This window comes from Oncorhynchus kisutch, linkage group LG24, assembly GCF_002021735.2.
Source record: "Oncorhynchus kisutch isolate 150728-3 linkage group LG24, Okis_V2, whole genome shotgun sequence".
NCBI classification, from domain to species: Eukaryota; Metazoa; Chordata; class Actinopteri; order Salmoniformes; family Salmonidae; genus Oncorhynchus; species Oncorhynchus kisutch.
Window position 1 is genome coordinate 2,944,656 of NC_034197.2, and position 12,254 is coordinate 2,956,909.

At 44.5% G+C, this 12,254-nt stretch overlaps 1 protein-coding gene across 3 annotated transcripts in view; it reads left to right on the forward strand.

Moving 5' to 3' along the window:
• Positions 1-12,254, forward strand: part of LOC109869313 (phosphatidylinositol 3,4,5-trisphosphate-dependent Rac exchanger 1 protein) — a 132,079-nt gene that overhangs the window by 102,512 nt on the left and 17,313 nt on the right. For all 3 annotated transcript variants that reach the window (XR_004205139.1, XM_031803471.1, XM_020459382.2), the window contains 7 exons: positions 591-676; positions 1,847-1,986; positions 4,089-4,203; positions 4,366-4,550; positions 4,915-5,076; positions 5,300-5,510; positions 10,715-10,994. Coding sequence is in view for 2 of the 3 variants with exons in the window: in XM_031803471.1 (XP_031659331.1) it covers positions 591-676; positions 1,847-1,986; positions 4,089-4,203; positions 4,366-4,550; positions 4,915-5,076; positions 5,300-5,510; positions 10,715-10,994 (1,179 nt within the window). In the remaining variant the exon portion in view is untranslated. The remainder of the gene's footprint in view (positions 1-590; positions 677-1,846; positions 1,987-4,088; positions 4,204-4,365; positions 4,551-4,914; positions 5,077-5,299; positions 5,511-10,714; positions 10,995-12,254) is intronic.

Here is a 12,254-nt window from a genome sequence, read left to right on the forward strand (position 1 = left end):
TTGGCCCATTTCCTTCTGACAGAGATGGTGTAACTGAGTCAGGTTTGTATGCCTCCTTGCTCGCACACGCTTTTTCAGTTCTGCCCACTTTCTCTCTCTTTGAGTCAATTACTAACCACATTTTATGCACTGCAGTGCTAGTTAGCTGTAGCTTATGCTTTCAGGACTAGATACATTTTCTGATCCTTTGATTGGATGGACAACATGTCGGTTCATGCTGCAAGAGCTTTGATGTCATAATTACTGTGGAAGTCTATGGAAAAGGGGGGGTGAGAAAGGCGAGCCTCCTAGGTTTTGTATTGAAGTCAATGTACGCAGAGGAGGATGGAAACTAGCTGTCCTCCGGCTACAACATGATGCTATCTTATAAAATGCTGTTGAGGCTACTGTAGACCTTCATTGCAGAACAGTGTGTTTTAATCAAATATTTGGTGATGTGAATATATTAAGTATAGTTTTATCTAAAAAGTAAAAAAAAAAAAAACGTTTTGAATGTTTCACTATTGTTTTAAATTCACTGGCGCTGGTCCTCCCCTTCCTCCTCTGAGGATCCTCTACTGACCTACACACACACACTCTCGTTGGTATAGGATTGTGAAGATTCCAGACACTCCCTATGCCCTGTCCTTCAAACTCAGTGGCTCTGCCCCACCTCATGTACACGCAGTAAGGAAAGGTGAGTAACAACCTCTCTGATTGGGAAAAGGGGATACCTAGTCAGTTGTACAACTGAATGCATTGAACTGAAATGTGTCTTCCGCATTTAACCCAACTCTTCTGATTGGGAAAGGTACGGGGGGCTTCCTTAATCATCATTAAATTATAGGATGAGGCGTTACCTGCCAGCCATGCACCTGTTAACTTCAGTTCCAGTTTCTTGAGGCTCTGCTCTTTAAGACCACATGTTGGCCAGGCTATGGTCAAAGTACGTTTAAAAAGGAAAGAAAAAACACAGATTTACAACTGAGTCACGAGCAAGGGATCGGTCCAAATGTGTAAAACATTTGGATAAGGAAGGAGGAAACATGACCGCCTATTTTCTGCTGCATTGAGGGAGAAGGAGTCACGACCCGGGGTCTTGCTTCTCTTTTATTATGTCAGAGGGAGCTCATACACTCTGATCTGAACAGACACACGCAGGCTCCTTTCAGCTACTGGCCCCATAGGAGTTTCTGAATGATATCATACTCCCCAGCTCCCTCTCTCTTCTCCTAAATCAGGATCCTGGTTGACGGCTGGGATTTGGTTGGCTGCTTAACTGAAGTTATGGAGTCGTGTGCTTAGTGTGAGGTGGATCACTGGGGAAATTATGCTATGCCTGTTTTTTTTTAAACGGGACAGGAGATCTGTTCTTATTTTAAGGGCAAAGCTAAAGTGTTACCAGACAACTTATTTGAGGACCAAAACAATATAGGAACTTTAATTATTATTAAACACATAGTTTTATAATAATATATGCCATGTAGCAGATGCTTTTATCCCAAGCGACATACAGTCATGTGTGTTTACATTTTATGTATCAGTGGTCCCGGGAATTGAACCCGAAACCCTGGTATTGCTAATGCCATGCTTTACCACCTAAGCCACACACCTATCTATTTCTGAGATGAGCAGATGGTCTTGGACATGCCTTATTCTCTGATGATGATAAAAACAGATTGGATCTCCAAATAAAATAGAATTAGCTAAATATGTACAGAATGGACCAGATAAGGATACATTGTACATATACTGTTATTATAGAAAAAACACTCATTCAACATGCATACATTCTGTGACATCGGTGGTTACAGGATTACACATAAGAACTGTGTCCCTGCCCACTTTGACCCCTGCGTGATTATAGGGTCGGAGGCGGCGGTGGCAGGCCTCCAGCCAGGTCAGTGCATCCTGAAGGTGAATGGCAACAACATGAACCATAGCGACTACCAGGAGGTCCTGGAGCACTTCACCTCCCACCACGACCAGCAGGATCATCCCGACATGGTGAGACATATTTTGCATGCAGAGCTGTGGTCCAGTGGTAACACTACCGGATCCACACATACATGGGACTCCCTACTGGGAAAACAGGGTTCAATCCCTGTCTCATCCCCCTCTGATTCTTACTGTCTGTCAACAAAGCATTCAAATACATAGGGAGAGTCTCTTTTTTTAAGAAAGAGACATTTGACGACAAACATTGTTTTAGTACTTTACGCACAATATTAGGGAAACATACATGATCAGAGATTCAACCATGATGGCATTAGCCTAATGTAGCATTGTGACTTTTCTACCAGTGTCAAGACGTGTTTCAATCAAACTACTGTAGTGTGTTCCCTTCTACAGTGTCACATGCAAGGGTTTGACTGGTTTAATGCATCACAACCAGGGTTCTTCTTCATCCTCAATTTCACTCTTCTATTGTTTACAGTGAACTGCCAATATACCTACTTTTCCCCTTGTTTATATTTTCCTACTGTGACAAATATTTTGGCTTTATCGGCTTGGAACAGTGCAGGGTATACTATGGAGCAGAGGTGAGACCGAGTCATTGTTTTACAAGTCACAAGTAAGTCTCAAGTCTTAGCACTCATGTCCCAAATCCAGTCCCAAGTCAAGACAGGCAAGTCCCAAGTCAAGACCGATAAGTGTCAAGTCTCAAGTCCTAAACTTTGAGTTTCGAGTATAACAAATAAATGTTATATTTCTATGGAAATACATGGGTAGCCATGAGAAAGACCCCCCCCCCAATTGTGATCGACTATGATGTATGCTTGTACACAATCGTATAACCTCAATCGCCCAACCTTGATTTAGGAACATCAGGCAGGATTTAGGCTACCAACTGCCTAGCCAGTCGTAGCTCAATCTTGGGTGCAATGATCACGTTCCCGCACTGATTGTGTGGAGGCTCATTGATTTAACGTTACGCTAGCCTACATGACACTAGCAAAGTAATAAAATATATAGCTGTCGGCTATATTCGCCACGCCTTCCCATTCTTTGTGCAGCTTCAAATGCCGAACAAAGTTGGAAATTGTTGCGTCGCCGTCTAATTTTCTTCCTGATTGTTTTGCCATCCGTTTTTTGTTGATACAGCGTCATCTTTATATCCGAAAATAATCATTTTGGGTATCATCTTTCCAAGGGCTCCATCTGAATTCCCCCGCAGACGTTCCTCTGCACTGCCACGCACAACTTTTTCTCCGCTGGCACAATTTGATTGGCTGCTGTCCGATAAATGAAGAGTTGATGCGCTGCACACTTTTTTTTTTAAAGCATATTTTTATATATTTGGGCTCTGGGAGGGTATCAAGTCAGGTCAAGTCAAAAGGCTCATGTCCAAGTTAAGTCACGAGTCATTGGTGAAAGTCGAGTTGCAAGTCATCATATTTGTGACTCGAGCCTGACTCGTACACACCTCTGCTATGGAGTGCTTTTATTAGAAGCTCCTTTGTTGATGTTTACTCTGGCTCCTCTCCTCTTGTCCAATCCCCTGCTTTGTTGATGTTTACCCTGGCTCCTCCTGTTCAATCCCCTGCTTTGTTGATGTTTACCCTGGCTCCTCCTGTCCAACCCCTGCTTTATTGATGTTTAACCTGGCTTCTCCTGTCCAATCCCCTGCTTTGTTGATGTTTAACCTGGCTCCTCCTGTCCAATCCCCTGCTTTGTTGATGTTTAACCTGGCTCCTCCTGTCCAATCCCCTGCTTTGTTGATGTTTAACCTGGCTCCTCCTGTCCAACCCCTGCTTTATTGATGTTTAACCTGGCTTCTCCTGTCCAATCCCCTGCTTTGTTGATGTTTAACCTGGCTCCTCCTGTCCAATCCCCTGCTTTGTTGATGTTTAACCTGGCTCCTCCTGTCCAATCCCCTGCTTTGTTGATGTTTAACCTGGCTTAACTCTGTTTGGAGCACATCCTAATGTCTCTTTTACTTCATTCACACACAACTTCTTTAACTGCCAGAGAAGCACATGTGATTCCAAGCACACTCTTGCACAGAAACCTAGACACACACTTGAATGTATGCACGCATATTATACACCTAGAGACACAAACACACCAGCGTTTGACCCTGGTGTGTCCTCCATGTGTCCTGTCAGTGTCAGTGGGTGTACCGTGCGTTTGAGGACGTGGAGGAGGAGAGGGGCTCGTTCAAGGCCTGCACAGAAGAGAAATGCTCAGACATAGATGAGGAGCACGGCAGGAACGGAACAGGTACTGTACACCACCTCACCGTGTGTGTGAGAGAGAGAGAAAGATTGGGAACGGATCAGGTACCTTACACTTCTATGGTGAGATTGTGTATGTTTGTGTCTGTCTGCTAACAGCTGTGTACATGAAAGTAGGTACTCAAACGCGTCTCTTTGTCCGATCCAGACTACAGGGGGGGCCTGAGCCAGCTGTCTCTGTCTGATGACACGGTGCCCCTGGTGAGCATGACGGTGGACAACGTGCACCTGGAGCACGGTGTGGTGTACGAGTATGTCAGTACAGCTGGCATCAAGTGCCACGTCCTGGAGAAGATGGTGGAGCCCAAGGGCTGCTTCAGCCTTACTGCGAAGGTACAGCACATGTCCACTGTTTTTGTAGTATTAGCATGCCAACACTACGCTTATCATGCTATAAATAAATAAATAAGATGGACTGGTCAATGCAGATAGTCACTGTAGCCTGAAGGCTTCTTTGGCTGTCAAGGAACAGGAAATGTCCGTTGTTGTATTCCACTAGCATTAGCATAATGGTTTTATCTTTATTGCATAACCACAGCCATGATTTCTACCATTTAGCATTTATGATGAGAACAATAGGAGTGAATGGTTCCCAGGTTGCTTCATGCTCTTCTCTCCATGCAAAAATCATTTCAAATAACTTGAACTTGAAGACGTGAACCCAAAGGGATTTAAAACATACACTCTGCCCTGTCAGATCCTGGAGGCCTTTGCAAGAGACGACAGTCATTTTGTGCGTAACTGCAGCCAGCTGATCTCGCAGAGTGACCGTGTGATGTCCATGCCCCAATTTGAGTTCAGGAACATCTGTGATACCAAGCTGGAGAGCATCCGCCGGCGAATCAGCAGATACCAGCAGGTACAGGATCTACAGGATCCCTCATCATAGCCCCTTTTGTAGTGCAAGAGCAGCTACAAATGTCTTCAAGTTCACTCTCTCTCTCTCTTTCTCCCTCTTCTTTCTCTCCTTCTCTCTCCCCCTCCCCCGCCACACACACAGACACTCAGATCAGCAGCGACTATTGATCCATCATTATGTGATAGCGGTAAATATACAGTTTTTCATTAGCTGTGGTTTTCAGTTTGCCCAGGAGCTGAGGAGAAAGGCGTGCCCCACATTCAAGCAGGCAGGCGTACTGACCCACCCACTGGGCTGCATGGACTTTGTGCCCACCAACTGCCACGTCAACCTGATGCAGGTGTCCCACCCCAAGACCACCATGGTGTCCGGCAGGGCCTTCAGCTTCCGCTTCGGACGCAAGAACTCCTTCTACGGCCTGGACCCCAACCAAGGTGGGGTGAGAAGACAATGCAGACGTGTGTGTGTGTGTGCGTGCTAATTAATTACAAATTAAAAGCTGAAATGTCTTGAGTCAATAACTATTCAACCCCTTGGTTAAGGCAAGCCTAAATAAGTTCAGGAGTAAAAGTCACATAATAAGTTGCATGGATTTTTGAAATTTTGCCTCATTGACCACAAAGACCAGGGAGGTGTTCCAATGCCTTGCAAGGAAGGGCACTATCGGTAGAAAGAAGACATTGAATATCCCTTTAAGAATGGTGAAGTTATTAATTACACTTTGGATGGTGTGTCAATAAACCCAGTCACTACAAAGATGCAGTTGCCAGAGAGGAAGAACAATTGAACAGGTACAGAGTGTAATGGCTGTGATTGGAGAATATTACAAAACATGCATCCTGTTTGCAACAAGGCAAAGCAATTCATTTGTTGTCCTGAATACAAAGTGTTATGTTTGTGGGCCAATCCAACACATTACTGAGTACCACTCTCCATATTGTCAAGCATAGTAAGAGTGAGAGAATGTTTTTACACGTACTCAGCTTGATAGTCCAGCCTCCTCAAACAGAGACGAATGCTATGTTAGCTAGCTGGCTATGGCTATCCAACGCTGGAACTCTTCCTAGGAAAGCTTTTGGTTGTATTCATTTATTGCCACTGGGGCCCGCTGGTGTAACTGTCCAATAGAAAATCTTGTTTGCAACGGTTGGACCAATGATTACACCCTAGATCAGCTAGATGCAGGTAAGATTGTGCATGGCGGTATTGAATGTGTCAATGTCTGTCACCTTGATGACTCAAATTTCTCTCGACCTGGGCACATACGTTGAAAACTTTAATTCATAGGCTAGGTTGTAGCCAACCGCATGATGGATATAGGGAACATGATACCCAATCATGTAGTAGCCTAAACCTATCAGTGTTACATTAAGCTGGATGAATGGAATACGACAGTCTTCCAATATGCTGTAACAGAAATAAGGCCATGCTCATAAAAAAGATTTGCCCTCCCTCATCTTAAACAGCACCGACTGCCACTGTACTGTACATCCACACACATATAGTACACACTCATACGCACACATACCTTTAGATTACAAATAGAACAACAGTACAGCAGCACACATACTACACAGCTCTATACCAACTCTGTAGAGTTGTGTCAATGCCTCAGTTCTGTTATTTTGTGGAATTCTAGTCCCAGTTGAGTTTTGCCAATAGCCAAGATCCCCTTTACAACATTGTGCAGAGCTAGCCTATAATCCACTTTAAAGCTTAAAACAAAGAGATAATTTCAACTAAATACCATCTTTGATCAATTAAATCCCACAGTACAAATGACTTTATAAGCTCTTGTGATGAAACAAACTGAGTTAATTAGCCTTTAGCCGCATATAGTGACAACTCCCACAGTACATTTGCGGTAAAGTAGTTGTAATCCCACCACTCGTCTCCATTGGTTTCCCATTAAACAACCATTAGCCTCAGGCGACCCCCACTCTGAAATGTTTATCCATCCTCTATGTGGGTGTTGGTGAATGTCATCAAAGCGGTCCCTCTAAGACACCAGGGGTGGAATATTCTTCAGAAAGTGAGGGGAGAGAAGGTGATCATTGGATTACTTTACGGTTTAGATGGACAGGGAAAGAGAGAGGGAAGGACAGAGAAGAGGGAGAGAAACAGGTGTAGTCCTTGGGCTCATCCTCAGAATGAAATGGAACATTATGTATCTCTATGGGCCCATCTTGTCCTGTCTGTGTTGTCGGTCTCTGCGGTTTTGGTAGCCTGCCTTTCGGCCCGTCATACGGGCCGCTCTGACACGGCTCAGAGAAACACCAAGACGGGAAGAGACAGAGGAAGCTGCAACAGACAGACAGCCAGATGTCTGACTGGAAGATTAGCATTGTTAGTATTGCTTCAACCTTTCTCTCTCCTCAGTTCCTCGACTTAATCATAGCCTGTGCTATTATGAACTAACATTACACCCATAGGCTTCTAGATCAGGAAGTAGAATTGTGAATTCACTGTGTTTTTATCAAATCAAATCAAATCAAATTTATTTATATAGCCCTTCGTACATCAGCTGATATCTCAAAGTGCTGTACAGAAACCCAGCCTAAAACCCCAAACAGCAAGCAATGCAGGTGTAGAAGCACGGTGGCTAGGAAAAACTCCCTAGAAAGGCCAATACCTAGGAAGAAACCTAGAGAGGAACCAGGCTATGTGGGGTGGCCAGTCCTCTTCTGGCTGTGCCGGGTGGAGATTATAACAGAACATGGTCAAGATGTTCAATGTTCATAAATGACCAGCATGGTCGAATAATAATAAGGCAGAACAGTTGAAACTAGAGCAGCAGCACAGTCAGGTGGAAGTTGAAACTGGAGCAGCAGCATGGCCAGGTAGACTGGGGACAGCAAGGAGTCATCATGTCAGGTAGTCCTGGGGCATGGTCCTAGGGCTCAGGTCAGTTGAAACTGGAACAGCAGCATGGCCAGGTGGACTGGGGACAGCAAGGAGTCATCATGTCAGGTAGTCCTGGGGCATGGTCCTAGGGCTCAGGTCCTCCGAGAGAGAGAAAGAAAGAGAGAAGGAGAGAATTAGAGAACGCACACTTAGATTCACACAGGACACCGAATAGGACAGGAGAAGTACTCCAGATATAACAAACTGACCCCAGCCCCCCGACACATAAACTACTGCAGCATAAATACTGGAGGCTGAGACAGGAGGGGTCAGGAGACACTGTGGCCCCATCCGAGGACACCCCCGGACAGGGCCAAACAGGAAGGATATAACCCCACCCACTTTGCCAAAGCACAGCCCCCACACCACTAGAGGGATATCTTCAACCACCAACCTACCATCCTGAGACAAGGCTGAGTATAGCCCACAAAGATCTCCGCCACGGCACAACCCAAGGGGGGGGGGCGCCAACCCAGACAGGATGACCACAACAGTGAATCAACCCACTCAGGTGACGCACCCCCTCCAGGGACGGCATGAGAGAGCCCCAGCAAGCCAGTGACTCAGCCCCTGTAATAGGGTTAGAGGCAGAGAATCCCAGTGGAAAGAGGGGAACCGGCCAGGCAGAGACAGCAAGGGCGGTTCGTTGCTCCAGAGCCTTTCCGTTCACCTTCCCACTCCTGGGCCAGACTACACTCAATCATATGACCCACTGAAGAGATGAGTCTTCAGTAAAGACTTAAAGGTTGAGACCGAGTTTGCGTCTCTGACATGGGTAGGCAGACCGTTCCATAAAAATGGAGCTCTATAGGAGAAAGCCCTGCCTCCAGCTGTTTGCTTAGAAATTCTAGGGACAATTAGGAGGCCTGCGTCTTGTGACCGTAGCGTACGTATAGGTATGTACGGCAGGACCAAATCAGAGAGATAGGTAGGAGCAAGCCCATGTAATGCTTTGTAGGTTAGCAGTAAAACCTTGAAATCAGCCCTTGCTTTGACAGGAAGCCAGTGTAGAGAGGCTAGCACTGGAGTAATATGATCAAATTTTTTGGGGGTTCTAGTCAGGATTCTAGCAGCCGTATTTAGCACTAACTGAAGTTTATTTAGTGCTTTATCCGGGTAGCCGGAAAATAGAGCATTGCAGTAGTCTAACCTAGAAGTGACAAAAGCATGGATTAATTTTTCTGCATCATTTTTGGACAGAAAGTTTCTGATTTTTGCAATGTTACGTAGATGGAAAAAAGCTGTCCTCGAAATGGTCTTGATATGTTCTTCAAAAGAGAGATCAGGGTCCAGAGTAACGCCGAGGTCCTTCACAGTTTTATTTGAGACGACTGTACAACCATTAAGATTAATTGTCAGATTCAACAGAAGATCTCTTTGTTTCTTGGGACCTAGAACAAGCATCTCTGTTTTGTCCGAGTTTAATAGTAGAAAGTTTGCAGCCATCCACTTCCTTATGTCTGAAACACATGCTTCTAGCGAGGGCAATTTTGGGGCTTCACCATGTTTCATTGAAATGTACAGCTGTGTGTCATCCGCATAGCAGTGAAAGTTTACATTATGTTTTCGAATAACATCCCCAAGAGGTAAAATATATAGTGAAAACAATAGTGGTCCTAAAACGGAACCTTGAGGAACACCGAAATTTACAGTTGATTTGTCAGAGGACAAACCATTCACAGAGACAAACTGATATCTTTCCGACAGATAAGATCTAAACCAGGCCAGAACATGTCCGTGTAGACCAATTTGGGTTTCCAATCTCTCCAAAAGAATGTGGTGATCGATGGTATCAAAAGCAGCACTAAGGTCTAGGAGCACGAGGACAGATGCAGAGCCTCGGTCCGATGCCATTAAAATGTCATTTACCACCTTCACAAGTGCCGTCTCAGTGCTATGATGGGGTCTAAAACCAGACTGAAGCATTTCGTATACATTGTTTGTCTTCAGGAAGGCAGTGAGTTGCTGCGCAACAGCCTTCTCTAAAATTTTTGAGAGGAATGGAAGATTCGATATAGGCCGATAGTTTTTTATATTTTCTGGGTCAAGGTTTGGCTTTTTCAAGAGAGGCTTTATTACTGCCACTTTTAGTGAGTTTGGTACACATCCAGTGGATAGAGAGCCATTTATTATGTTCAACATAGGAGGGCCAAGCACAGGAAGCAGCTCTTTCAGTAGTTTAGTTGGAATAGGGTCCAGTATGCAGCTTGAAGGTTTAGAGGCCATGATTATTTTCATCATTGTGTCAAGAGATATAGTACTAAAACACTTGAGCGTCTCTCTTGATCCTAGGTCCTGGCAGAGTTGTGCAGACTCAGGACAACTGAGGTTTGGAGGAATACGCAGGTTTAAAGAGGAGTCCGTAATTTGCTTTCTAATAATCATAATCTTTTCCTCAAAGAAGTTCATGAATTTATCACTGCTAAAGTGAAAGTCATCCTCTCTTGGGGAATGCTGCTTTTTAGTTAGCTTTGCGACAGTATTAAAAAGGAATTTCGGATTGTTCTTATTTTCCTCAATTTTTATCATGTTCTAGGCATTTTTTCATGACTCTCAAGGCAGTAGAATGTACATAGAACTATTTTTACCTCTCCTTTTCTGACATCACGATGTGACGTGCAGCTTTCTGATAAAAAATTTGAAAGACGTAGACATTTATTTTAATACTCTTTCACTTCTTTTACTTTTCTTTACCTCCTATTTATTCATCTATTTATTTTCTCTCTCCCCACAGCTAACCTGTCTCGCATGTCTCACACCCAACACTGTGTGACTAGCATGGGTGCCCCGTCTTACAGCTGCAGCGATCTCGGGGAGGAGGGGGATGGTGAGGAGGACATCGAGGGCTCTGGAGAGGGCATCCCAGACAGGATGCAGCAAGCCAACAGGGGGAATGGCCTCAGCTTCCTGCTCAAACAGGAGGACATGGAGATCCAGGAAGCCTACATCTGCCTCTACAACCGCCTGAACATCGCCGTGCAAGAGATGAGGCAGTACGTCACCCAGATAGACGTGTAAGTACACATATATGAAAATCCTTGCCAAGTACCTACTGTACGTCAGGGATCTCAATCCGGTGGCCCTCGAGCCAGACACGTTCCGCGAGCTCATTTAATGTGGCCAAATATACAGTGGGGTTCCAAAAATGTTTACACACTTGATAAAGAGGTTGCCAATGTGATTCAAGTCCTGAGACTGAGATGGCCATTGCAAAATGTAGATTTTTTTGCCCAATTAATCAATTCTTTGTGGATTTTGATGTGTGCTTGGGGTTATTGTCTATATAATTTTTATTTTCTTTTTTTAGCATACAATATAATTTAGCTCAGTATTTATCAAGGGTGTTATTATTCTGCATGAAAATGAAAGGCCAAGATATTATGGAACTGTTGTCCCCAGGCAGTCTTCTGAGGCCTGGCCCTGTTTGTCCGGCTTTCTGTTTTTCTTGTTTAAAAGAAGGAGTCACCCATTTTGCATGCTATATTGTATTTGTGCAGGTCTGAGAGATGTTCTCTTTATTCCTGGGGTCATTTTATGTTTTCAGCTGTATATGAGCTATTCACCGTTCAAGCAGACAGAAATACAGCTGGTGTGGGGGGTTTTGCATCATATGAAGAGAAATGAAAAGAGGCCTTCTGAGAATCCATAGGCGATCGAGTAAACTCCCACTGCCATCCGTTCTACTCGCTAACATGCAATTATTGGAAAATAAAATTGATGACCTACGATTTTCCTACCAATGGGACATTAAAAACTGTCATATCTTATGTTTCACCGAGTCGTGGTTGAATGACGACACGGATAATATAGAGCTGCCGGGATTTTCCATGCACTGGCAGAACAGAGAATAAGCTACGTCTGGTAAGACGAGGAGTGGGGGTGTGTGTCTTTTTGTCAATAACAGCTGGTGCACGATGTTTAATATTATTGCTATGCGGAGGTAGAGTGCCTTATGATAAGCTGTAGACAACACTATCTACCAAGAGAGCTCTCATCTGTATTACTCGTAGTCATTTATTCGTATCACCACAGACCGATGCTGGCACTAAGACCACACTCAACCAACTCTATAAGGCCATAAGCAAACAAGAAAATGCTCAGCCAGAAGCGGCGCTCCTAGTGGCCGGGGACTTTAAGGCAGGCAAACTTAAATCAGTTATACCAAATTTTTACCAGCATGTCACATGTGCAACCAGAGGAGAAAAAAAAAGTCTGGTCATGGTTCACATCAACAGCATCCTCCCGGATACCCTAGACCCACTCCAATTCGCATA